Genomic DNA, 25,696 nt, shown 5'->3' with positions numbered 1-25,696 from the left:
GTGCCCAAGTCTGCAAATTGCGTGATCGAGCACGTGACCAACGAGGCAAATTCTCTCATACCTCGACACCTTTCCTGGCTGTTGGCGCACGAGAATTGGCTGGAACGCAACAGCCCGCGCATTTTCGATGAGTCTTTCGTGCTATGTGGGGCATCAACTCATAGGAGCAATATGGCGTGCTCACGGTTGTGGCTCTTGCTAGGCTGTCACAGACGAGCTTCGGAAATCGAGCATCGAGTCGTCAACCGAATCGTGGATTTGTAAGTATGGGCGCACTTTCGATCGAAATCTGTCTTCTCCCTTGTTGTGCTGTGTTCCAAAGGCTTGCGTGACCATATCGAGCGTAAAGGGCAGCAATCATGGTCAATCTTTCTTCGATGTTGCCTCTTATCCCATTCTCCGTACAATCCTTCTTCAACATCGCTCCCTCGTCCCCAAGTCCCTCCCCTCAGCAAGCCGACAAAATGTCACGCCCATCTACGCCCGCGCCCATAGACACCTCTTGCGAATCAGGCCGGTCAACACCATTGTCCAAAACGGCCGACTCGGGCTATGGGTCAGCAGCAGCCAGTGAAATTGACTTGCCTGAGGTATACTTCACGAAACCACACCTGCAGTTCATCAACCGACAATTACAAAACCTCGAGCCACAAGAGATTCTGCGATGGTGTGTGACAACGTTACCGCATTTGTTCCAGACCACCGCCTTTGGTCTGACTGGACTCGTGACCCTCGATATGCTCTCAAAAATGGACATCCCTCGGCCCCAGATGGTCGACATGATCTTCCTTGATACATTGTATCACTTCTCAGAGACTCTCGACCTGATCGACAGGATAAGAGCCCGGTATCCCAACAACAATGTGCATATCTTCAAACCCGTAGGCGCCGAGACCGAGGCAGAATTTGCTGCTGTGTATGGAGATCGACTATGGGAAACCGACGGCGAACGATACGACTATCTTGTCAAGGTCGAGCCTGGCCAACGTGCCAATCGCCAGCTCAACGTACAAGCAGTTCTGACGGGACGTCGCCGGTCACAAGGCGGCAAGCGTGGAGACTTGCCTATCATTGAGGTCGACGAGGATGGCACCATCAAAGTGAACCCTCTGGCCAACTGGTCCTTCAAGCAGGTTAAGGAATACATCGACGCCAACAGCGTCCCATACAACGCCCTTCTAGACCAGGGCTACAAGAGTGTAGGCGACTGGCACTCAACACAGCCTGTTGCCGATGGTGAAGATGAGCGGGCCGGACGTTGGAAAGGCCAAGAAAAGACCGAATGTGGCCTTCACAACCCCAAGTCGAAGTATGCATTGTTCTTGATGGAGCAGGAGAAGAAAAGAGAACAGGAAGTCCTACATGAAGCACTGAAGAGGGTCGACCTCAAGTCATGAGCACACCGCTCCACTATGGGCATTAACAGGGATGGGATTCAGAACATTTGCGAGCATTTACATGCATAGCGTGGCGTTTCGAGGGCGTGCAGGTCCGCACCAAAAAGGTTGAGCTTTCCATGTAGCATGAGTGATGTGCATTTAGCAATGCGTGGGTGGACGATGGCGATGATAGCACATGGTAGTCGCGACTAAGACGTGGTCATCCCAACAGCTAGGTTAGGCTACGGATCCAGAGGATGTCGATGGTGATGGCCTCCAGAACGTTGAGACTCTGTCGATGGCGATAAAGATATAGGAAATGGAATTGCAATTCCTCAAAGCCACCCACGATGAAGCCTCCGAGGTCTTGCCAAACCGTGAGCTTGAATCAGGCTCGGGGGCTCGTGCCCCTCGGGCTCTTCTATAACCCTGCGTTGAGTTACCACCACCTGTAGCAATCGATGACCAACCACGACTATGTTGCAGACATGGCACGTTGCTTGTGCAACGACCTGATTACCACCTCTCGGTACTTAGCTGCAGCTGCCCCGGCTCATCTTGAGCGGACCCAGCATACATTTGTGTCTTGAAGTCACCAGTCGACTTCGCATCCTCTCAAGCGCACGTCTATCAGCACTTTATCTGTCTCGCTACCACTTCATTCAGCAGGACCATGGCGGATACATCTCGGCTACGGCCCCTGCAGAATGAAGGAGGCCGATAGTCGCTCGAGTGCTCCAGGCGGTCTGGCGTACCTTGCATCGCCCTCGAGCTGCCGTCAGGCCCGAAACTCTAGCGGGATTTTCAGCCCACCAAAATTATTTTTTCTGCCAACCCGGATAACTGCAGCATACGCATCATACCAAGAATGGCGACATCAGCGTTGCTCGCTGGAAAATCTCGTGCATTGGCATGCTACGCGATTGCGTAGTGTATATCCTAACAATTTCGTCCCCGGAGCCGCCCTTGGAAAGATCCATGCCTTGACTTCCGCCATCATTGCTTGTTATATCTATAGATCCCTGTGTCCTGTGGTCGTTACTGAGCCCACCTTTGTATAACAGCGAGTGTCACGCCTGCTGGGATAGTACGGTCTAGCAGCATCGTTCACAGGAAACCCGCCCCGGACGGCCTGCTCACCCACGGCTGCAACCTGCTACAAATTCCTGCGACAAGGTCATGGCCAACACACCACATGGGGGCGTCCTGAAGGACCTCATCGCCCGCGATGCACCACGGCACGCAGAACTTGAAGCTGAAGCCAGCAAACTGCCCGCAATCATCCTGACCGAGCGACAACTATGCGATCTCGAACTCATCCTCAACGGTGGCTTCTCCCCATTGGAAGGATTCATGAACGAGAAGGACTACAACGGCGTGGTTGCCAACAATCGCCTGGCTGACGGTGCTCTATTCAGCATGCCTATCAACCTGGACGTCACGAGCCAGACTGCGGAGCGCCTCGGTCTCAAGCCAGGAGCACGAGTGACACTTCGAGACTTTCGAGACGACCGCAACATCGCCATCCTTACAGTCGACGATGTATATCGTCCAGACAAGAAGAGGGAGGCACAAGAGGTCTTCGGTGGTGATCCGGAGCATCCCGCCATTGTATATCTCAACAACACAATCAAGGAACTATACGTTGGCGGTAAGCTCGAGGCGGTCAACCGACTGAACCATTACGACTACGTTGCACTCCGCTATACACCTGCCGAACTTCGCTTGCATTTCGAGAAGCTGGGCTGGTCGAAGGTTGTGGCTTTCCAGACCCGGAACCCTATGCATCGTGCTCATCGTGAGTTGACCGTGCGTGCGGCACGAGACCGGCAAGCCAATGTCCTTATTCACCCCGTCGTTGGCTTGACAAAGCCTGGTGATATTGACCACTTCACCCGCGTGCGAGTCTACCAAGCACTTATGCCGCGGTATCCCAACGGAATGGCGGTCCTTGGTCTTCTGGGCCTGGCTATGCGTATGGGTGGTCCGCGCGAAGCGATCTGGCACGCCATCATCCGCAAGAATCATGGCGCCACACATTTCATCATCGGCCGAGATCACGCCGGTCCTGGCAAGAACAGCAAAGGTGTTGACTTCTACGGTCCCTACGACGCTCAGTATGCGGTAGAGAAATACAAGTCGGAGCTGGGCATCGAAGTGGTCGAGTTCCAGATGATGACCTACCTGCCTGATACTGACGAGTACCGGCCTAAGGACCAGGTTCCTCAGGGCACGAAGACCTTGGACATATCCGGTACGGAATTGCGTCGCCGACTCAAGGTTGGCGCTCCTATCCCCGAGTGGTTTTCCTACCCCGAAGTCGTGAAGGTCTTGCGGGAGTCGAATCCGCCTCGCGCCACACAAGGCTTTACTATTTTCCTTACCGGCTACACCAACTCAGGAAAAGATGCTATTGCACGTGCCCTGCAAGTGACACTAAATCAACAAGGTGGTCGCGCCGTCTCCCTGCTCCTTGGTGAGACCGTCCGCTCAGAGCTCTCCTCCGAGCTAGGCTTCACACGCGAAGACCGTGACACGAACATCGCTCGTATCGCATTCGTCGCTGGAGAGCTCACCAAAGCCGGCGCAGCGGTCATCGCCGCACCCATAGCTCCATTCGAGGAGGCCCGTCAGGACGCACGTGAGACAGTCGAAAAGTATGGCAGCTTCTTCCTAGTGCATGTGGCCACAAGTCTGGAGTACTCCGAGAAGACAGATCGAAGAGGAGTGTACGCAAAAGCGAGAAGCGGCGCAATCAAGAACTTCACTGGTGTCAACGACCCGTATGAGCAACCGAAGAAGGCTGATATGACTGTGGACTGTGAGAAGCAGAGTGTGAGGGAGATCGTGCACAGTATTGTGCTGCTGTTGGAGAGCCAGGGATTCTTGGAGGCTGCTTAGTCGGTGGCTTCTGCTGTTCTCTTGTTGATGGGTATAGAGCTGATTAGAACGATTGATGTCTATGTCATTGACACTCACGGGGCCATGAAGGGCTAGATAGGCAAAAGTACTGGAAACGAATGGGTTGGAATACACACGCGGTTGTTGCTGAAATAGTTGTCTAGTACGTGGCGATGACTTGCACAGATGCATCAGCCAGACATGTATATTTGTCGGGCATTACAGTACGTGTTCCCGGGCAAGCCCTGTCAAGGCCACATTGAGGTCACAAGAAGTTGTGAAGCGAGCTACAGGCCACACGGAACCCAGATCGCCCACCATCTCGTCGGAAACTGTGCTGCCTTCTCGGAGTACACCGTGATCGGGTACCTGAAGAACTCGTAGGGGCCTCGACCGAAGCCGGCTGACCTAACCCGCTAGTCCACACTCACCAGACCGGATGACTGCTTCTACGGAGAACTGACAGGCGTTTCAGCTAGACTAACCGCGGCATAGATCCGAAGGCTGCTTGCCTTACTGCCCACTTCGAGGCCTTGTCTTGAACTGTCTTTCACACATGGTTTGAGGAACGGCTAGCATAACAACATGTGGGCGAGGCGGATAGGCTGGTGTCTGGCTGTGGCAGCCCTCGCTCCGTGCCTGTCTGACGCAGCATGCCTCGAGGACACGACTCCGTGGACACATCGGCTACCACTCAGAGACGATGTCATCCACCAAGATGTTCTCAAAGCTCTTTCCCACGAGCTGGATCTCGTCGCTATACGGCCAGGCTTCGAGCGAGTCTCGTTCTCTGTTTCCGCGACCACTTTGAACAGCACCTTTTTCTCCTACCACCACACTGCTCGACGGCTAGACTTCGCACGACCAGGCGCCCATCCAGTGACTGGCGACAACTACTATCGCATAGCCAGCATTACGAAAATGTTCACCACCACAGCAATACTGCAGCTGCATGCAAAGGGCAAGCTCAGCCTCGATGATCCAGTCTCGAAGCACTTGTCTAAGCTCAGCGGCCCAATAGCGTGGGACGACATCACCTTGCGAATGCTTATATCTCAAAGTAGCGGGCTGGGACAGGACTGGTCTCAAGGTGATCTGACCAAAGGCATTGATGATCCTCTCGAAAAGGGATTTCCTCCGCCCACTAAGAAGCATTTGACGCCATGCTACGAGCAGGTTGATTTCTTTACTGCCTGCAATGCTACGGACCTATACCACGCCATGCCAGACCAGCGTCCCGTGTTTTCGCCCAATCAGGTCGGCTCATATTCCAACGTTGGCTTTGAGATACTTGGCCTTGTGATAGAGCAGGTCACCGGACACGCATACGAGACTTACGTGGAGAAACACATCCTGAAGGCCTGGGACCTGACTTCTGGTGTGACATTTGACACGCCCGCAGACCACCTAGCAGTCTTACCCGAGGACTGGAGTTGGTTTTTCGGAGTCGATCTCGGCATGCACAGCGCAGCAGGCGCACTATATGCGACTAGCGACGGTTTAGACAAGTACCTTCGAGCCATGATGCTCAGAGCTGAGGATCCGGCACTTGGTGCCCCAGCTGTGAACATATTCATGCCGGAGTCGTTCTCCTTTGGCGCCTCCTCGGGGTATGGTCTGACATGGGAGATCTTCCGGACGAGCCAGCTTCTGGAGAACGGCAGAGCAGTGACCTTCTTCACGAAGGGAGGTGGTCATCCAGGCTATCAGACCATGATACTAGCCATCCCAGAATATGGCCTCGGGATCACTATCCTCTGCGCCGGCGACAAGGCAGGCAATGTACTCGGCCAGGCTCGCGAGGTGGTCACCAGAGAGCTCGTGAGGGCCGCGGATCGCGCGTCAGCCGAAGAGATCAAGCGCAAATACACTGGCGATTTTGCCTTCCACCAGTTCTTGCAGGACGACAGCATAGTCGAAGCTTCGTCTGAACCGCAAAAGCCTATCGTCACAATCGACTCTAGCCTCACATTAGCTTACGACTCCAGTGCTGGGCTGTACATCCAAGCATGGAAATCAAATGGCAGCGATATGCTCAACACGCTCAACGAGATCTTCACACGATACGATCCTGATGCAAGCCTGACCTATCGTCTCATCGCGACCAACCAGTACCTTGAGAACGAACATGGCCACAGGGGCGAGATCTGGCGCGGTGTCCCTCTCTATAAGAGACCTGACACTATATGGGGTGACTTCTGCGTCAATAATATCGACGGTTTGCATTTCGATGGCAAGCCCTTCTTGGAGTTTGTGTTCTTTGAGGACGCTGACCTTGTGGAGATTCCGAGCTTTAGGGTCAAGTTGCGGCGGCCTAAGCGCGGTCGTATCATATCGCTACAGTCAGAAGGACAGCAGCTGCCGCTAGGGGCGATGTTGATGGGTGAAGTTCGTCGGCTGGTCGAAACCATCGAAAACGCATGAGAAATGAATTATGATTGCATTATGGCGCTACTAAGCTGTGTGGCATTGCTTGTCCTCCTGAAGACTTCCTCAGTGCTGCATTGTCTTACAGCTTGCTGGGTCGACCATCCAGATGAGTACTAAACGCCCTAGTTGATCTCAATGAACGCCGGACCAGCTATTGTCGCTGCCGCAACCGCGTCCGCATCGGCAAACGGCCCCTTGCTGCTGACAAGTGCGGCAATAGTCAACCCGTTCATGAGATTGTCGCTGTAGGGGAAGTTGGCGGTGAACACGCCACTGCCGCTTTGCGTAATATCCACAACGATGGGTGTGTTCTGCTGGTTGATGTACACCAAAGCCGCAGCCTTGCTGCAGTCGCTGCTCGAGGAGAAAGTCAAGGTCTGAGTCGTAGCATTAGGTTGCGCGGGTGAGACAGCCAAGGCAGGAAAGATTGGCAGGTTGATTTGGCTCACACTCGCCTGGCAACTGCCCGGGATAACGAAGAATTGATTGAGAGCCGAGAACGCAAAGGCGCGAGAGCTGGCCGTCAAGAAAGGTAGGGCAGATGGGACCAGGCCCAAAGCGGTACGGTAGTAGCCGTTCTGCTCGCCTTCTTGACCGATGACGGACCCAACACCTGGGATGAGGGCGGCGTCGCCGTTGGCGGCGAAATGGCTCTGGATGTTTGGAAGGACACCGAGAACGACGTCGGTGAAGAGCTTGGCTAGGCTGAGAGCGTCTTTGAGAGTGCTGACAGGGAAGTTGTATGCGCAGCCCTGAATTGCTGGGTGGCCAAAAGCGGCAACGGCACTGTTGGCGAACAAGGCGTGGAGCTCTTCTTGGGCTTGGACGGCAGTGATGGTTGCGACAAGCTGTTGGTAGTCCGCGTCGTTGCTGACCTCGTATCCAGGGACTTTATTAGTCACGTTGTACAGGAGGTCTGTGAAGAAGGCCACCTCGAAGATCTCGTTGAAAGCAATGAGTTCAAGGGAGGTGATGTCGTCGTTGGCGAGAGACGCGGGCGCTGGGCCGTTGGGGATAGTGCCAAATGCTTGAGCTTGGATGGCGGCGATGGAGTCCTTGGAGAGATTGTTGGCAGGGAATCCGTTGCTGAGAGGATACACGAAAGGGGTGGTGTCACCACCAGCGGCCTCAGTCGGAGCCGCAGGAGCGCCAGCTGGACTACTGCTGCCGTAGAGCTTACTGAGCAAATTCGAGGATGAACTTGCCACAGGAGCAGCATGTACCGATACAATGGCGGCAAGAGTCGCGAAAGTTGCGATAGACTTGGAAAGCATGATGAATGGAAGTAGGCCGGTTCTGGGAATGATGTTACTGTATATGTGTGTATATTAGATTGAATGTGGTAGACGTAAGAAAATCTGACACAAGGAAAGAAGACTCAAGGAAATGGTTGTGTGAGTGAGTGAATGATCTGATCTGGGATCGATTCAAAGGACAAGCCGTCCTTTATACACCTGCTGTGTAAGTGCCTTACCAAAGCTGTCGACAAAATAGAACAACAATAGTCAGCAGTGTGTTGCAGCGTTCGAAAGAGTAGGATGCAGTGTATATCGCACCGCCTCCACATGTATTTGGGCCTTTTGCGGGGGGAAAAGCACGCAGGAACGTAAGCTGCAGCAACTCAAAAGCCACACGGAATCATAGCGATCCGGATACACCACGAGACTGAAATAGGACGAAAATCGAGCAACGTTGTGAACGTCGCGTGTTCTGATAGGACAATAAGCGAGGTGCTTGTCAATTTCAAGCATCCCAACGAGATGGCACCGTTGAGCTTGTGTTGTGGCCAAATGATCCTGTGGGGGTGTGCCAGCTCATCGAATCACGTAGGATTAACTTTAGGAATGGTCAGCCTCAATGCTAGCCCGACTTGGCCTACCTGTTAAATTCTTCCCTTCGGGCATCGTCACATGGCGCTTGGTACTTCCGGTTGACACCTGATTGATGGAGGCGCCCCCCGTGAGAATGAAATCGCGCATGGTGTCCGCTTGCAGTACCTCGACGCGAGCGCAATGCATCCTGTCATGGCCCGGCAAATGCAGCTTTCCGGGGCTTGGCATAAGGCAACCTTGTCTGGGGAAAGTTTAGTCAGCCAGTTCTATTTTGCTGCTCGCAAGCTTCGCATCGGACTAGTGATCTCATTAGCACGAGGCCCACCATATCGTATCGTCGTAAGTTTGCCACAGTCTGCCGCGTGGACAATGACTGCTATAGGTGCAGCGAATAGGTCGGTGGAGTTTTGTGCTTTGGCAGCAGTACCGGAGCTAGAGGCAGAGAGAGACACGCTCGTCGGCATTGAACCGTTTTGGACGTCAGAAAGAGCCACGGAGATCATAGCCAGCAAATTGCTTTGATGGAACGGCAATAGCTCGTCGCGCGTTGGCCTTTCGTAGTCCAGCAGCTCTGCTGTCAAACAAGACAGGCATCGTCGTGCATCGCTCCTGCGATATGTTGAACAGCATAATTTGGGTCCAGGTGATGCTGTTCGCGGGATAACAGCCGCTCTTGCCTCGTTGATTGTACAATGCTGGTGTATTCCTAGCGGCAGGCGCCCCATCTTCGGCCGAAGAGCAGGCAAGCCGAGTATCACAATTCGGCGTCCGTCACGAGCCGATGCGCATTGGATCGTCGAACAAACGTTGTACATAACTCAAGCAAGATGACAAAGCGGTGGTCTCCCTGCTATCAAGATTGTCTTCCCAGCGCTGAAAAAGGCCGATATCCGATGCGACCGTATGGAGCACATTAAGGGGCCGTCACGAATTATGCACGGGCAACGCAAGTTGAGCAAGTGCTGATGGGGTTGAGCTCATCATCTTCGCCTTTGCAGTAGCGGACTTCCGCGCGAGTCAGAAGCTTTGAATCTCATCGATGGGTTTCCTGTATTGCGGTGTATGTGAGGTGAATGTGAGAGGGACCAGGGAACTAGGGTTGCACTTTTGGGGGCTGTGTCTTGGCGGTCGGGGGTGCTCAGCCTTACCTAAGCATCATGCACGTCGCCTCCCGGGACCATTTGTAGAAGTCCAAACCGAGCTGAGCGAGCTTGCTTCTTCTCGACATGCCCAAGTGTATCGCAATGACGCGCGAAGTCCAACGTCTGCGAATCGATGGGGTGTGAGCGAATTGGAGCGACCAGGAAAGTATCGCAGGTCATGCTCACCCTCTGTCGCCATTCCAAGGCACGAAACATGCCCTCATGAGCGCACTGGGTGGACCTGCACAAGCGGACCCTCGTGTCACTCGTAAAGCCTCATTGCGCAGTACCTGTCGGTGAGCCGCAACCGCAACTGCATGTCGTTGCTGATCACTCTAGGATCACCGCACGCAATGCATAACATTCGGACATTGTTGGCATACAGTGATTCCAAAGGGGCTGGCATCCTCGACATGGTAGGTACCCATGATTACTAGTCTGACCTGGGGGGATTGAGTGGTCTTTCATGATCATAGTCCATTGGCCATCTCCGTGCCAATGAAGTCCACGCGCCAAATAGTAGACGGGCTCTGGACGAACAGAACTCTGCAGGCATACGCTATTAGCATCAGCCCAGTAGCTCTGAATGCGGAACCGATGGACGACTAGTATTCAACATGTGGAACGTCTAGAGCAAACTATCAAGAGACATATAAGCCTGGTCCGCGAGCTTGCAATGGTCCGGCAAGTCTGCTGCGGACTGCAGTTGGTCATCGCAGCATACAGTCAACACAAGACATCTACGCCATGGCAAGCATCTCTGAAATTATCTCGAATCCATGGACTGGTTCTACAGTAATGCTGGTGGCGGTAGCAATGGTGTTCACCCTCGGACGCTATCTGATGTCGGCTGATCAACTTCCCCTTCCCCCGGGACCCAAGGGCTTGCCGTTGCTCGGAAACATCAACGACCTACCCTGCCCGGGTGTCGTCGAGAGCTATCACTGGGCGAAGCATAAGGATCTCTATGGTGAGGCACCTTTACGACATATGGAACGGACGCTGACATCGTCGCAGGACCGATAAGCTCAGTGACTGTACTTGGGCAGACGATGGTCATCATAAATGATGCGAAGATAGCCTTTGACCTGCTGCGTGATAGATCTGCGATTCACTCGTCGAGACCACACCAGGTATTCGCCGGCGATTTGTACGTGGCTTCTACTACATCCGATCCCCGCATTGGAGGAGCTACTGACGCCGAACAGGGTGGGCTTCAAGAACATCACTGCAATGCACAGATACGACGACACGTGGAAGAACCAACGTAAGAACATCACTAAAGTAGCCAGCTCGAAAGCGTCCATTGCAGAGTTCGACAAGATAGGGGAAGTCGAAGCAGCTCGATTCTTATTCAATCTCCTGAGAGCACCAGATAGGTTGAATGATCATATCCGCCATGAGGCGGGCACTGTCATATTCAAAGTGACATATGGCTACCAAACACGATCAGGAGGTAACGACCCACTGGTCGACCTTGCAGGACAAGCCATGGAATACTTCGCGGACGCTACAGTGCCTGGCAAGTGGCACGTCGATATTCTCCCGTTCTTACAATATCTCCCAGACTGGTTTCCCGGCAACAAATTCAAACGAACAGCAAGAGATTATGCCGCTGTCGTAGATAAATGTCGCGAACTACCCTACGCCTTCACCCAGCGTCAAATGAAGGAGAAGAGGCATAAGTTGTCTTACGTCTCGCAAGCCATCGAGGCAAGCGCAGCTGACCTATACATGGACCATGTCAACAAATGGTCAGCCTTCGCGTTGTGTTTGGGCGGTGCAGACACTGTGCGTCGCCTCATCGTCCCATCTTTCTCCATCACTGACAGTAATCACAGACCGTCTCGGCATTCATGAGCTTCTTCCTAGCTATGATGGTCTATCCGGAGGTACAGAAGAAGGCTCAGCAAGAGATTGAGCAGGTCATCGGCAGAGATCGTCTCCCAATGGTGACCGACTTTCCGAAGCTGACATACATCGAGGCCATCATGAAGGAGACTCACCGCTGGCATCCGGTGGCTCCTATGGGTATTCCACACTGCAGCGTCAAGGAAGATGTCTATGAAGGGTATAGAATCCCGAAAGGCGCCTTGCTTCTCTACAATGCCTGGTAAGCAGTCTCAATGTTGTCGCATTGACCCAACACTGACGACAGCAGGCAATACACTCACGACCCAGAAACCTACCCAGAGCCAGACGAATTCAGACCCGAACGCCATCTGACCACACCCGACCATGTTGCGGAGCCAGATCCTCGCAACTACATCTTTGGCTTTGGCCGCCGTATATGTCCCGGCAGAGGCGTCGCCGACAATTCTCTCTTCATCACCATGGCTCAGACGCTTGCCGTATTCGACATAGAGAAGCCTCTTGACGCAGATGGAAAGGTCATCGAGCCGGAGATTCAGTATGAAGCAGGAGCCGTCAGTCATCCATTGCCATACAAAATCTCGATCAAGCCGAGGTCGGAACACCATGAGAAGTTGATTAGGTCCCTTGAGGGGATGTATCCCCTTGAGGAGAGCCATGTTGAGGAGCTAGAGCATGTCAAGTGGTCAAACTCCAGGCCTAAGTAAGGCGACGCTGTCTACCTGTATCCATCGGTACCCTCAACTGCGTTGAGCAATGCCGCCCTGGACAGTTCTAGAAGATTTTGTGGCGTGCGCGGGTGCCAATGTCATTCATCAATCATTGCATGCTTGCACCCATCGTTCCCAAACCTTACTCGTCATCATCTGATATCTCCATGGCATCCGAGATGTTCTGACCAGCCGTCTCCTTCTTGATAGGCGTGCCATTTGTGCCTTCTTCGTTCAACACATTGCCGATTACCTCGTCTTGCAGCGTAGCCACCTTGCGTAGTAGAGCGGCCTTCTGGTTTTCGAATTTACCCGGAGTGGCGTTCTTGTCAGTATTCAGAGCCTCGAGGTCGATGCGAATCTTCTTGACCAGCTCCGTCAGATATCCTCGATCTTTAGTATCGTCACTACTGTTGCCTGTTCCGTTGTCAGCCGGTGATCTCTTCCGCTTCCGCTCGAGTTGCTCAGATCCTTCTTGCTTGACGCCATGTTCAACTCCTGCTCGGTTCGTGATAATAGCGCCTGAGCCTGAGCCTGAGCCAGGGCCAGAGCCCGGGCCTGCCACATCACCTAGGTTGCCAGTGCTGGGTACCGTTTGGATCTGCTCAGGTTCTTCTTGCTTAACGCCACGTTCGACTCCAGACCCAGCCACGATATTGTTGCTGCAGCTTGAGCCTGAGGTTGCCACATCGCCTGGCATCCCCGTGTTGCGTGCCTGTTGGGCCTGCTCGGGTTCTGCTTGCTGAACAGCACGACCTTGCATGGTTTTGTCACCGGAGCCTGAGCCTGCCACATCATCTGAGATGTCGGTGCTGCGTACCTGCTCGATAATTCCCTCGTGCTGCAGACCCTTCTTGGTTCTGTATTTCAAGACCACCGTTAAGAGTGACTCATTTCCAACCACTGCAGCACTCCAGCGATCGAAGTTCTTAGGGGGTAGAACCGCACCAAATGTCGTTTTGAGATCGACGTGCCGGCCCTTTATCGTTGTCTCTGAAACACTCTCGATTCCGTCCATTGCGGCAGGTGTTGTCATCGTCGCAGGTGTTTTCTTCAGCAAGCCCATCCGTCTCCGATCAACTGTGAGTCGCAGGCTTCCCAGTCCCGCAGAAGTTTGATCACTCAAACCAGCATCCGAGAGTTCGACCAGGCTAAGTGAAGCGAAGTGGAGCTTTTGAATCGCCTGAGATGAGTCTTCCCGTACGATACGACGGCCTAACATTTCACGAGAATAGCCTCGCGATCCCCATTTATTCTGAAGCATGAATTTTGAGCGAACCCTTTCGCCGTCAGCTTCCAGTCTGAAGCTGACAGCATCGCACTCCTCATACACGAACCCAGCTTCGACTTTGACGCTGACACTGAATTCAGCGCCAGCTACTGCCTCGATGTGCTTGACAACTGCGGGACCTTTGACATCCTTCAAGGAGAGGCCTGGATTTGGATCATCGTACTCTTGGAGTGCGCCTAAGCCTGGACTGTTGACGGTAACGTCGAAAAGACCGTGACGAACCATGGCGGAGGACAAAGCTTAGTGTAGGCGATTGGGCGACGGCGACGATGAAGATGAAAGTTTCGAGAAGACAAGAGGGGCAAGATTAGGCTTCGACATGAGGCTGGACATATATAGAAATCCTCGCCAGGCAACAACGGGCATGTTGGAAGTGAAGAAGCACCGCGCCGGCATTCACTGCTGAAGTTCGAAGGTGACTATGAGCGGGCTGATCAAAGTGAGAGAAGACTGAGGGGAGACTGCGACCACGTAGAGTCGCGCCCTGTTGCCTTCGAGGTAGCGGGTTACCCATCTAAAGGATTGGCGGTGAATGTCGACCGTCCCTTGTCGAAGCGATACTTGTGAAGAAGAGGATTCAGATGGGCCGTCCAGCTTGCCTGCTTCTACCGGGCAATATGTTGTCCCTCATTTGATGGCTTTAGGATGTCCGAGATGATTGGCGAATACGGGCCAGTCCATCAAGAACCCATCGATCTCGCAACCACTCTTCCCAACCACTTAACATCATCCACACACCCTGCGGCTGCTCGGGCGGCGTTTCAATATCAGCTTCCTCGAGATCGTCTTTGCTACCGTCTGCGCTCACGTCCTCGCCACCAGTCTGAACCTCAGCTTCTTTGGCTTCGTCATCGAAAGCCACCTTCCCGCCGGCCTGACCATCCAAGAAGTCCGCCTCACCATCTTCACCCTCAAGCATCAACATCGCGTCGACAACACCATCAAACCACCTCCCCATGACACCGGTCTTGCGAATCTCTCTCCTAACCTCCTCCTCATCAAGCACATCACTTCCGTTATCGAAGTGCTCCGCCAAGCCATTGTTCTCGTATGGGTCTTCATCGTCTTCTTCGTCAAGGTCGTACAAGTCCTCCTCTTCAAGGTCGTAAAAGCGATCTTCTGTCTCTTCCGTTGCCGAGCCTGCTAGAAGGGAGTTGAAGTAGCCATACGGTTGCTTATGTACTGCTGCCGCCGCTTCAGCTTTTGTATCTGCGTCTGCCCAGTCAGGCTGGATGATCTCCAACTCCTGCTTCATAGCTGCTATCGCGTCAGGCTGCTCGGCTGGCGCATCTCGCCCTAGCGTAGGCGAAGCTGGCGTCATAGCGAGCATCCTTCTGCTTCCTCGCCGACTACCGGCTCTACTATTCCCGCGACTGCGATTTGGCGTTGCCCGGCCACTCCGCACATAAGCACTGACATTCAGCCCACTCGCTGTCCCACTCCCGTACGTGCTCCCAATAACAGACAAGCTGCCTGTCGGCCCTCCTCTTCCTCTTTCCTCAACCGGACTGACAGGAGCCGTGACCATGCCCACCAGACTCGTACTGCTATCTCTCTTGCCCAGCCAGCTCTGGCCCTTGTTCTCCCTCGAGCTCTCCGTGAGTGCGAGACCGGTCTGCACAAGCCATGACGAGTCGCCCTCGAATGCCGGTGTCGTGATGTTCAAATTCGAATGACTCTTGGACCCCGACACCCTCCCTCCGGGCTGCAACGGCCGTAGCACACTGTGTCCGTACCCTGCACTGCCCACCGCCCCACTCGGCGCGCCATCAGTATCCGGCGTCGCGATGTTCACATGGCTCTTCACCTTCCGCTTGAGCCGCGTCCGACTATTCGCGCGTGACCGCGCGGGAGAATTTGTGAGGATACCACCTGGCGTCGGTAGCGCAGCGATGTGTGAGATCGAGGTGGAGGTGTGCAGTGTCGAGGTGGTGGGGTCATGGTACGCGAGGTAGTCGGCGGGATCGATGGGATATCGCGGTGTGAGGGGGGCGAGGGAGAGATGTTGTATGTTGGGATGGGAGCGGCGGTGTGGACCGGGCGCGTAGATGCTATGGGAGGAGGGACTCCGCGTGATGGGAGACTCCATTGTGTTCAGAGAGGAGTGTAGGATCCGAGTAGAGCAAGGTCTATGTGGTCGCGGGTGACGATCGTCGCGCTCGTTGCTCAACAACCGTCCGTGTATAGAGAGTTACTCAAACCTGCTGTGTCAAAGCCACATTGGATCAAGAAGCCTGAGCTCTGGCATTGTCGAGTGAAGTGAGGCATTGAAGAGGACAAATATCTGAACTCTGGGGAAGCAATGATGTAGTCCTGCCGCTCGCTCGCTCGCTAGTAGCCGAGGGCGAGGCTACAGGCATGTGAAGGCCAAGGCTAGATACTTCTTGGCATCTGCATTGCACAAGTACCCCTTGGGTACCTAGGTACCTCTCAACTGCCTTTCTCTTTTTCATCATTTCTCTTTCATGCTTTACAACAAATTTATCACCCGAAGACGGTTCACGGGGTTTCTGCAACCCGATAAACCAATTTTTGTCCGCTCACCTTCCCATTCTTCATGTCTTCCAGCCCCTGGAGCACCCCTTGTAATCCATCCCTGCCCACGGTCTGCTTATGAGGTGTGATCTTGCCTTCAGCCAACAGGTGCTCCACCATAGGCAGGAAATTCTTCGCGTAGTCGAAGTCCTCAGGCACCGGCGCAAACTCTTGTCCCAGCACAAATCTCTCACCAAAGATTGTGTACATCACCGTCAGAACGCCCTCAACATCCTCGCGAGGGCGCGTGGCAGATAAGAGGCTGCCGTACCTGCATGCCGCCCCGGCCTCAGTCGAGAGAGCATCGGCGCAAAATTGGGGACTGCCGTTCTCGCCAATCGTGTCCCAGGCATATTTAAGCTTGTTGCCTGTGAATTCGCGAATTTGGGAGGCCGCTGCTGGATCCTTATAGTCCCAATACTTGGCCGCGCCGAGAGACCTGACATATTCGAAGTTATGTGGTGAGCAGGTAGTGAGTACTGTGTAGCCGGCACTATCACATTGTCAATACCTCGGGCTGTCCACATTCAAAGACTTACAGTTTTGCAAATTGAATACCTAGTGCACCAGTAGCAGTGCTTCCACCATATATCAGGACGTACGTTCTTTCCCTGACAGGGTCTGCAGGCCAATGCAGCTTCAAGGCCTTTTGGAATAGACCTTGCATCACCGTGTAAATGCCTAGACCTAGGCCAGCCGCCGCCTCAAAGCCGAGGGATTCTGGAATTTTAAGCAGGATATCCCCTTTGGCGACGATGTATTCGGCGAAAGCACCATCATCTGGCTGGACAGAATTCCCACCATGAGCAACACCAGCGACCCGATCCCCTATAGAAAATGACCTGGTAACGGCGGGACCTATTGCTTCCACGGTACCTGAGAAGTCGCATCCAGTCAGACCGTTCTGTGCTCCCAGCCCAAAGGCGATGTGCTTCCAGTCTGTCGGATTTAGTGCAACAGCCACTGTTCTGACCAGTACATAGTCATCGCGGAGCCTGGGTATTGGTCGGGCTCGATCGACGTACCCTTCCTCGCCTTTGATGACAATTGCCTTCATGGTCGATGCGACTCTGTACGAAAAAAAGAACTTGAGGGCTCCAGTGCCCACCGAAAGTCAGCGTCTGGGAGAGTGATTCATAAGTTCGTTAATATCTCGTGAGAACATTAGGAAAATAGACAGTCATATCCTCTGGGGACTGTCACACGAGCAATCAGATGGGATAGCATAGCGATCGACCTTGGCTGTCCCGTGGTGCTGTCCCGGTCGAGCACGGACTGAGTCCCATGATTTCAGTTTCCTAGTCGGGCTAATTAAGCGCCGTGGCGGTATAATTGGCGCCTTATTGAATCCCGAGGTCCATGGATCTCGAGGCTACTGACTTACTGTTCATGGAACCATAGCCACAAGGATGTCGTTGCCGATCCGAGTTTGGGGAAGTAAATACTGCTCCGGAAGCCCACGCCAACCTGGACTCCAGCCGAATTAGTGACGCTTTACGAAGACTACTCAACATACCAGGCAGGGTGGTGAGGTTTCAAGGTGTCCCAGACCTTGTGGCACAACGATACTTAAAGCGTTGAATGATACCGCGACTGCACACGGCAAGCATCTGATCGCGGACACAATATTGATATTGATCCGCACTACCACCGCCGAGTCAATCGACACTCTGCTGTTTTGAAAGGGATCAAGTTCGTTGGACATGATGGCCGCCTCGGCTCAAGCTCCAAAGACTTTGCCCATCTTCAGCCTTGAGGGCAAAACGTGCCTAGGTACTCCGTCATGTGACGTTCCAACAACAAGGCAATCATGAATCCTAACTTTGTTTCGTACAGTGACAGGGTGTGTAACGCAAGCTGAGTTTTCGTGGCTCGTCTCAAGACACAAGAATGACTGGATATCGCAGCGGAGCAGGAGGACTGGGCAGGGAGTGTATTGTTGCCTTTGTACAGTCAGGGGCCAAATGGTGGGAGACACTTCTTAAAGCAGTTTGGTAAAGCATGGAGAAGAAGCTAATGACCTCTTGATAGTGCTTGCGTCGATCTCGACCTGGACGCCGGCCGAACAGCGGCGGAGGAGATTTCCGCCGAGGTCTCCCTCCCAGAAGGCTCGATTCGTCCATATGCCTGTAATGTCACAAATGAAGATCAGGTGGAAAAGACTGTGAGCCAAGTTGTGCAAGATTTTGGCCAGGTCGACGTGCTCGTCACCTGTGCTGGCACTTGCATCGCTCGGCCGACCGCGGAAACGGATCTTGCCCTCTGGCGTAAAGTACTCGACGTCAATCTGGATGGAACCTACCTCTTTGCTCGCAGCGTGGGCAAGCACTTGTTGGAACGTGGCGCCGGTGGAAGCATGGTCTTTATCGCGAGCGTTGCCGGCACACAAGTTCCAACACCTCAGACGCAGGCTTCTTACAACGCCTCCAAAGCCGCGTTGAAGCTGCTTGCCGCTTCACTTGGAAAAGAATGGGCATCGAACGGTATTCGCGTCAACTGTTTAAGCCCAGGGTACATGGACACTAAGCTCCTAGCCGACACAGCGACCACTGTTCCTGTCTCTGACGCCAAAGATCAGTGGCTCAAACAGATCCCCATGGGTTGGCTCTATTCACAAATACTCCCTCGGGTACAGGCCCTTACTGACCAGCCACAGGTCGTTTTGCGCGTTCCGATGAGCTTGGCGCCTCTTTGGTAAGCACGATCCGTGTGCTTTACATTGTGCGTTGACAGCTTACCAAGATACGTGAAATAGGTATATCTGGCCAGTGCAGCCAGTAGCTATGCGACAGGCATGGATCTTGTAAGTGCAGCAAAATCGGTTTCGCTGGGCTGTCCTGACAGCGAGCAACGTCTAGGTCGTGGATGGAGGCTGGTCAGCTTAAAGGCATGTCATAGCTCCGTGAGATCGGGTTCTCTTCGTGTATTCACACAGTATTCGACTCGGAAGAGACCAACAATGTGGTTACCATCAGCAACAGCTACATCGGTGACAGTGAACCTCGTTCTGTGATGGCTTAAGGCTAAAGTAATCACATTTGCTAAAAAGTAGCTGTCGAATCGTAGGTTATGTTGACGGGCCGGAGCTCCTCAGGCTCAAGGCTGTTACCCAAAACAATCACGTGACCCCGTGACGCTACGTGCTCTCCCAATGACCGATTCCGGCCATGCAAAATCGTTCGACTGGATTTATCATAGCCCTGACACTCACGCCGCCGGAGGAGAGGCGAGGGTGGAACTGTCATACTCATCAAGACAGTGTGAAGCATGCGGCTAAGTTCAGGCCGTGAAGTCGTCAGGACAACCTTCCAAGCATCATAGCCTAACCTACCTCTTCGGGAAACAGTGAAGGCCCGGCACTGGGCGTGGACAAATATCCGAGGTATATCTCCTGTTGCCTATTTCGGGTCGTTATGCACCGGCGGACACTGGGATACCCCAATGTATGCCACAGAATTATCCCATGAGTCATCTTCTGCCGACGCAGAAGGTGATCGGATTCCCTGACGCGCATCTGCCACTCGCTGACCTATGTCTTCCGTTTGATGGGTGGACATCTGTGGCAGAAATTCCAAGGACACAGTCTCGCATCGCTGATCATCGATCATCCGCTCTGTATCTCACATCGAAATAGGCACGCGTTGCGCCGCGCCCGACATGGCAATGTCCTCCTGGGAGCCCAGAGTATTCCAGCTGTGGTGGACATTCTTTTCTCGGCGTGCATAGCATCCATCTATCGAACGTGGACTGCTAGTAGGTAATGTGGACGTGATGGCTAGTGAGGATCAGCGGAAGCAAAGACCCGTGGTTCAAAGCTGTCTCAGGAGGAGGTTTGCTGCGTCGCACGCAGTCTTGTGAACAGCCGTCCTCCGAGAGGGTTGCATGTGCATATAAGCAGTTCTCCCGCCGCACCTCGGCGTCTCCTCTTCGGTAAGTTGAAGACAACTTCCACTTCTCGTTCCAATTCTCTCTTCTGTAGGCAAGTATGGTCGCAGACCTCCGCCGCCACACTGCGTGGAGAACTCAGGGTTACGAGGACAATGGTGTCGAACGCGATCCGGCCTACACAATCCCAGACATTGTCTATGGATCTCCGACGGTACGCAAAGTTCGCTTGCTGAGCATTGGCGCGGGCGTCTCGGGCATATTGAACGCGTATCTCTTTCAAAAGTTTGGACAAAATGTCGAATTGAAGATTTATGAGAAGAACCATGACATCGGAGGAACATGGCTGGAGAACAGGTATCCAGGTTAGTTATCCAGTTGCCCCAAATGCTTTGAGAACGAACACGCCAATGCGCTAATCTCGTTCGTTAGGCTGTGCGAATGACGTTCCTAGCCATGCATACGCCTATGCATTTGCGCTGAATGTAAGTCGGGTCGGCAGCGCGTGTCGACAAGCCTTGTAATCTGACTGGTGTCGTATTGCAGCCGGACTGGCCTCGTTGGTTTTCGCACTCTGAGGACATCTGGAAGTACCTAGACCGGGTCTGCGGAGTCTTCGACCTACGCAAATACATGGTATTTAACACAGAGATCGTGGGCTGTTTTTGGCAACACGAGGAAGGCGAGTGGCTCGTAAAGATGAAGCAAACGAGAAGCGACGGCTCCGTGGTTGAAGTCGAAGACCGCTGCAACTTGCTCTTGAACGGGAGTGGTGTGTTGAATCACTGGAAGTGGCCCGAGATCCCGGGTCTGTTCGACTTCAAGGGCAAGGTATGTCGGCCCATCAGCACAGAAACAACTTTTGGCCATGACGTCTTACTTGATTTTCAGATCATTCACACAGCTTCTTGGCCCCAGGAATATCAAGCAGAGCAGTGGGCCGAGGAACGTGTTGCCATCATCGGTTCGGGTGCTTCTGCAATTCAAGTGTTACCCTCCATGCAACCGACAGCGAAGCACATTGATACATTCATCCGCTCGGGTATGTTGTGTTCAGATCCGGACCGTCGGAGGCGCTGAAGACTACTTAGTAATTCTCTGACACATATAGGCACTTGGTTCGTGGATCTTGCCGGCAACAAGCAGAACAACCGTCCTTTCACAGACTCGGAGAGAAAAGCTTTCCACAACAGCGCGGACCACTTACTTAGCCACGCCAAGTACATCGAGGACAAGATCAATAGCAGCTGGGGGATGTTTTTCAGAAACTCCGACAAGCAGCGCGAAAAACAGGAGGAGGTCAAGGCTGCAATGGCCGCTGAGATTGCAGATGAAAGACTTCTCCGTGGGTTCTTGCCAAAATGGTCGATCGGCTGTCGTCGACCGACCCCTGGCGACCCTTATATGCGGTAGGTGACCCTTGGGCATCTTGAAATCCATCTGTAAATGGTACTGATTCATTGTTGCCTCGACTAGTGCGCTCGGCAGGGAAAATGTATCCGTTCATTTCACAGGAGTTACCAAAGTCACCGAAAAGGGCGTAATTGGTGGCGATGGTATCGAGCGAGAATGCGACACGATCATCTGCGCCACCGGCTTCGACGTTTCGCACCGCCCTCGTTTCCCCATCGTCGGGCTCAACGGGGTTGATCTCAGAGAGAAGTGGGCAACAATTTCAGAATCCTACATCGGCATCGGCTGCCCCGACATCCCAAACTACATAATGTACATTGGCCCGACGTGGCCCGTGTCAAATGTAAGTTCGCATCTGCCCATGGTCTCTTCAGCTTCAGGCTATCAGCTATAGATGCGATCTGGCCGCTGACTCTGTTTCCTCAATTTTAGGGATCCGTTATTGGCCCGCTCCAGGTTGTGGGCGAGTATGCTTTACAAGTAACTCGAAAAATACAAACGGAATATATTCGGTCTCTGACACCAAAGCAAACCGTAACAGATGCTTTCAACAAACACGTTCACGAGTGGTCGCGTCACACCGTGTGGTCCGAAGATTGCCACTCGTGGTACAAGCACAACGCCACAGGCCGAGTCACCGCAATCTGGCCTGGGTCGTCCCTTCACTACATGGCCTTGATCCGCAGTCCTCGCTACGAAGACTACGATATCACCCACCTCGGCCCCGGCGCACAGAACATGTGGGCACATTTGGGAATGGGTGTCAACGACGAAGTGGTTGAGGGAAGGGATTGGAGTCCTTATTTGCGATCCGATGCAATGGATCCTGCATGGCTTGCGGCGGCGAAGATCTCCAAGGGGATGTCTGAGACGAACGGTGACGCGAAGCCAGAGACCGCTTTAGAACAGGAGTCACCGAAGCCAAAGATGATGGGAACGGGCATGCTTGACTGAGGCTGCACTAAACCCTCAGGCACCTGGTGCGTCGAGGAGAGGAGGAAAGCCTGATCGGAGTCGATCTGGGGCGATGTAACGTGTTGTGCAGCTCCTCATTTGGGTCTGTGAAGTGGCTGGCTCGGAAAATTGGGAATCATTTCAGCACCTCCGGTATTAGCATTTGTCCTACATGAGTCCTCTTGCTTGTCGCGGCTGCAGCCAGTTAGTCGGAACTACGATTGTCTTCTGGCACGCACAAATTGTGAGCTCGTCCCAGCCGGTTCTCAGCTCCGATCGTGGACGAGATAAGCCGTCGAAGGCGGTCATTCATTTTACAGCAATGGTGACTGACATGGTAAGGACTGGTAACTCTGAAGTCGTATAGAGTGAAATTGCTATAGAATAGTCCTTGCCTGCATGCGAACTACTTCTAAGGACCCGTATCTTTGGACATGATTGCCCCAACGACCCGAGAACCCTTAGCCATGTCGAAACGTCTTAACGACAGTTTCGGCAGTGAGTCAGTGCTTGGTTTGACAGGATTGGTGTTCGGTCGACTGATATTCCCAAATGTTTCCCTCCTTTCCCCTTTTCTCCCGAGGCCACAACCCACTTTCTCATGTCTGTCTCTTTCCCTCGCACACGATTACTCTGACTCTCACCACGTCCCTAATGGGGGGTTTTGGTTTCTTCAGTGATGATTTGTCGTGTGTCTCGGACAAGGTCAATGTGTGTTGACTTAAACCGCCAGGCTTTAACGCGCTTCTCAAACAAGACATCCAATTCCTCGAATGTTCTGTCCTTGGTCTCTGGTAGGCGGAAGATGGCCCAGAGGAGTAGTGGAAAAGAGGTGGTCAACCAAGCCAAGGCAGTTTTGCCACGTAGATTTGCTTCTGTGGGGTTGATGAGGTACGGCTCGACGACTAAAGAGGTGATGAAAACCAGGTTCCAGACGTTGCGAGCCAACGAGAGTGTAACAGACCGAAGTCGGGAAGCAGAGACCTCTGCGGCGACGGCAAAGGCCAGAGGCCCGAGATTGAGCTGGAAGCAGGCTAGCCAGGCCAGAAGGAGCCCCCCTTGGACCCATTTCAAGTCCGGATGCTCATTGACGTGGAAGTCCAAGATGCCGATGACGATGAAAAGTATATTCATCAAACTGAGGAAGATCAGGACCATGGTCCTGCGACCAATCCTATGCATTATGATCCACGCGATGACGGTAAAGGTACAAGAGATTGCGGTACCACCGAAGTTCATCTTGTAGGCGCTGGAAGCACCCAGCCGGCCTGCACAAAAAAGTAGACATTGGTCGCGCCAAAGACTTGTCCAGAGAGTGCCTGACCAGCCACCATGATACAAGCAATCTCCGTGCGACGAAGGTTGACACCTTTGAAGCAGTGCCAGAAGCTCGTCTGGGTTTGCATGGCTTGTTCCAATTTGTTGGTATGCACGATCATGGCGAGTTTCAGTCTGATCTGTTCAGGCGTGTCCTTGCCTTGAAGTCGTCGCAGGGCTTGTTCGGCGTCGGCTAGGCGACCTTTTCGTACGAGCCACCAGGGAGAGTCCGGGGCAAAGAAGCCCACAGCCAGCATGAGCGGAATGAAGATCCACATGAGTCCAAATGGAAGTCTCCATCCACGGTCTGAGATGTCGTTGACAAGCCCCTGGAGGACGCCTGCAGCAATGAGCTGACCGAGCACCCAACAGAGATTCACCAGAGAGGTCATAACGCCGCGAAGGGGAAGCGGGACCACCTCTGATGCGTAAGATGGCCCTTGCATGGCGAAGACGCCCCAGGGGATGCCACAAATCACCATTCCCGCGGTCAAGGTTGCAAGATTTTGCGCAAAGAAGGGAATGAAGATAGTCCCCGTCAATGCGAAAAGGAAAGAGAGCATGACCTTGCGATACCCGAAACGTTCTGTGAGGTAGCCGTTGAGTAAGAGTCCAAATACGGCTCCTACGAAACCGGCAACAGACAAGGCCGATTGCCACGGTGCTGGAATCACTTTGGCATCAAGCGAAGGGTAGTAGGTGCCAAAGCGTTCGACGAACGGGGGGTAAGATGTGTAGTTGATGATAAGGATAGTGTCGTACCCTTCCATCTATGGAGGCAAGAATTAGTCGAAGTCCTTACCGCACCGGGGAAAAGCTCTCGCTGCCATTGGAGATACTGTATACGGAAGGGAGCAATGGGAGTAGATTGCGAAACTCACAATGATGGTGAACGACATAAGAGCTGCCCATAAGGTCGCCATTGGGTATCGTTGAACGGCTTGCCAGAATTTCAAGCTGTGTTCCGCCTCATTAGCCAGAAGCATAGCCTGGTCCAATTCAGCGGCGTTTTCAATCTGCTCGAGCTCTATCTTGGTGGGATCATCGACCTTTGTGGCCTTCACATTGACATCCTCATGCACAGATGCCTCTTTCGCACCATGGTTCGGCATCTCCATGTTGGCTTCAGAGGTGTAGTTGGACCGGCGGTTCAAAGGAGCTGAAGTTGGGGTTGTCTGGTTGCCGTGTCAAACATGAAAGAGCCAGCGGCCACGGGAATCCACGCCTTTATACGCCATTGGAGTAATTCTCGACGATTTTGCCCCGGACTGGCGAAACACAAGATTTGATGCTCCTCCGCAAACCTCTGACCCAACACATCGCGATTGCCTTCCGGACCTCGCTGTCCACCGAGCCCAGCGGGGACCCCAGATCCACAGATATGGTTCAGATAGAGTCCGCGCTAATAATATAATGGCCTGAACGTGGTCGAAATCAATATCTGAGCGCGAACAGAGCACCACGGCACGAGTGGGTAGTGGCACCAAAACAGACAGCGGGTGAGCTGTGCCCAAGAGATACTCCACATTTCCCAATCGAGCTCGGTTTCCGCCTTGTTTGAAGCCTCAGTCAGTCATTTCTCGGTACAAGGGGCTGTTATTCCGTATCAGGCAGCAGTAACGCCATCCATGGATCTCTTCTGGATTGGGATCGCCCTGTGCCTTTCCTTGATTGAAGGCTATAACAAGTCACGGCAGTGCGGAGTGCTCTCCCATGCCCATCTCTTTCTCACACGACGCGCTGTTGGTCGTCGAAGGTGGGGATGTCTTCAGGACGTGGTTGTAAAAGCCATGAGTTGACTTGGCGTGCTCATAGTCCGAGCAGCCAACGGTCAGATGATGTGCATTCAAGCTCTGGGTGACTCGTCTACGCTTGCAGCTTCATGTGTGGAATGTCTCGCCGTGGACGCTGACGTTTGATTCTGTTGGCTATCGGGTGTGCACCTTGACACACCGTTACCAAAACCGGAATTAGGTTTGCGAGATGCCAACCAAAGTGGATAAAAGTCGCTATCTTGCAGAGAGCTCTCGCTCCG

At 53.3% G+C, this 25,696-nt stretch overlaps 12 protein-coding genes across 12 annotated transcripts; 6 read left to right on the top strand and 6 right to left on the bottom strand.

Annotated features, from left to right (window-relative positions):
* Positions 1-359: 359 nt before the first annotated feature.
* On the top strand, positions 360-1,397 carry AB675_6418 (Phosphoadenosine phosphosulfate; the record flags this gene model as incomplete). The annotated part of the gene is made up of 1 exon (XM_018146709.1): positions 360-1,397. The coding sequence occupies one exon, from the start codon at positions 360-362 to the stop codon at positions 1,395-1,397; it is 1,038 nt and encodes a 345-aa protein (XP_018003705.1).
* A 1,161-nt stretch (positions 1,398-2,558) lies between these two features.
* Positions 2,559-4,280, top strand: AB675_6417 (Sulfate adenylyltransferase; the record flags this gene model as incomplete). The annotated part of the gene is made up of 1 exon (XM_018146708.1): positions 2,559-4,280. One exon carries the CDS (start codon positions 2,559-2,561, stop codon positions 4,278-4,280), a length of 1,722 nt encoding a protein of 573 aa, XP_018003816.1.
* A 585-nt stretch (positions 4,281-4,865) lies between these two features.
* AB675_6416 (Protein flp) lies at positions 4,866-6,704 on the top strand (the record flags this gene model as incomplete). The annotated part of the gene is made up of 1 exon (XM_018146707.1): positions 4,866-6,704. The coding sequence occupies one exon, from the start codon at positions 4,866-4,868 to the stop codon at positions 6,702-6,704; it is 1,839 nt and encodes a 612-aa protein (XP_018004028.1).
* Positions 6,705-6,832: 128 nt separating this feature from the next.
* Positions 6,833-7,984, bottom strand: AB675_6415 (uncharacterized protein; the record flags this gene model as incomplete). The annotated part of the gene is made up of 1 exon (XM_018146706.1): positions 6,833-7,984. One exon carries the CDS (start codon positions 7,982-7,984, stop codon positions 6,833-6,835), a length of 1,152 nt encoding a protein of 383 aa, XP_018003975.1.
* A 2,447-nt stretch (positions 7,985-10,431) lies between these two features.
* AB675_6414 (O-methylsterigmatocystin oxido) lies at positions 10,432-12,263 on the top strand (the record flags this gene model as incomplete). Its single annotated transcript, XM_018146705.1, has 5 exons — positions 10,432-10,654; positions 10,702-10,834; positions 10,893-11,475; positions 11,526-11,797; positions 11,846-12,263. The coding sequence occupies 5 exons, from the start codon at positions 10,432-10,434 to the stop codon at positions 12,261-12,263; spliced, it is 1,629 nt and encodes a 542-aa protein (XP_018003901.1).
* A 145-nt stretch (positions 12,264-12,408) lies between these two features.
* Positions 12,409-13,782, bottom strand: AB675_6413 (uncharacterized protein; the record flags this gene model as incomplete). The annotated part of the gene is made up of 1 exon (XM_018146704.1): positions 12,409-13,782. The coding sequence occupies one exon, from the start codon at positions 13,780-13,782 to the stop codon at positions 12,409-12,411; it is 1,374 nt and encodes a 457-aa protein (XP_018004164.1).
* A 415-nt stretch (positions 13,783-14,197) lies between these two features.
* Positions 14,198-15,646, bottom strand: AB675_6412 (uncharacterized protein; the record flags this gene model as incomplete). Its single annotated transcript, XM_018146703.1, has 1 exon — positions 14,198-15,646. One exon carries the CDS (start codon positions 15,644-15,646, stop codon positions 14,198-14,200), a length of 1,449 nt encoding a protein of 482 aa, XP_018003766.1.
* A 410-nt stretch (positions 15,647-16,056) lies between these two features.
* Positions 16,057-17,149, bottom strand: AB675_6411 (Protein TOXD; the record flags this gene model as incomplete). The annotated part of the gene is made up of 2 exons (XM_018146702.1): positions 16,057-16,585; positions 16,632-17,149. The coding sequence occupies 2 exons, from the start codon at positions 17,147-17,149 to the stop codon at positions 16,057-16,059; spliced, it is 1,047 nt and encodes a 348-aa protein (XP_018004027.1).
* Positions 17,150-17,798: 649 nt separating this feature from the next.
* Positions 17,799-18,790, top strand: AB675_6410 (putative NADP-dependent mannitol dehydrogenase; the record flags this gene model as incomplete). The annotated part of the gene is made up of 2 exons (XM_018146701.1): positions 17,799-17,857; positions 18,124-18,790. 2 exons carry the CDS (start codon positions 17,799-17,801, stop codon positions 18,788-18,790), a joined length of 726 nt encoding a protein of 241 aa, XP_018003707.1.
* A 1,287-nt stretch (positions 18,791-20,077) lies between these two features.
* AB675_6409 (putative sterigmatocystin biosynthesis monooxygenase stcW) lies at positions 20,078-22,344 on the top strand (the record flags this gene model as incomplete). The annotated part of the gene is made up of 7 exons (XM_018146699.1): positions 20,078-20,342; positions 20,410-20,462; positions 20,524-20,808; positions 20,869-21,019; positions 21,089-21,386; positions 21,466-21,733; positions 21,823-22,344. 7 exons carry the CDS (start codon positions 20,078-20,080, stop codon positions 22,342-22,344), a joined length of 1,842 nt encoding a protein of 613 aa, XP_018003745.1.
* A 651-nt stretch (positions 22,345-22,995) lies between these two features.
* AB675_6408 (Alpha-glucosides permease MPH3) lies at positions 22,996-23,502 on the bottom strand (the record flags this gene model as incomplete). The annotated part of the gene is made up of 1 exon (XM_018146698.1): positions 22,996-23,502. One exon carries the CDS (start codon positions 23,500-23,502, stop codon positions 22,996-22,998), a length of 507 nt encoding a protein of 168 aa, XP_018003790.1.
* Positions 23,503-23,579: 77 nt separating this feature from the next.
* Positions 23,580-24,779, bottom strand: AB675_6407 (General alpha-glucoside permease; the record flags this gene model as incomplete). The annotated part of the gene is made up of 2 exons (XM_018146697.1): positions 23,580-24,431; positions 24,543-24,779. 2 exons carry the CDS (start codon positions 24,777-24,779, stop codon positions 23,580-23,582), a joined length of 1,089 nt encoding a protein of 362 aa, XP_018004059.1.
* Between the last annotated feature and the right edge of the window lie 917 nt (positions 24,780-25,696).

The sequence above is a fragment of the Cyphellophora attinorum genome, assembly GCF_001299255.1.
Source record: "Cyphellophora attinorum strain CBS 131958 chromosome Unknown Contig4, whole genome shotgun sequence".
In the NCBI taxonomy this organism is placed as follows: domain Eukaryota; kingdom Fungi; phylum Ascomycota; class Eurotiomycetes; order Chaetothyriales; family Cyphellophoraceae; genus Cyphellophora; species Cyphellophora attinorum.
The sequence above is the reverse complement of the archived record's forward strand: the minus strand, read 5'-3'. Positions and strand labels throughout refer to the sequence as shown.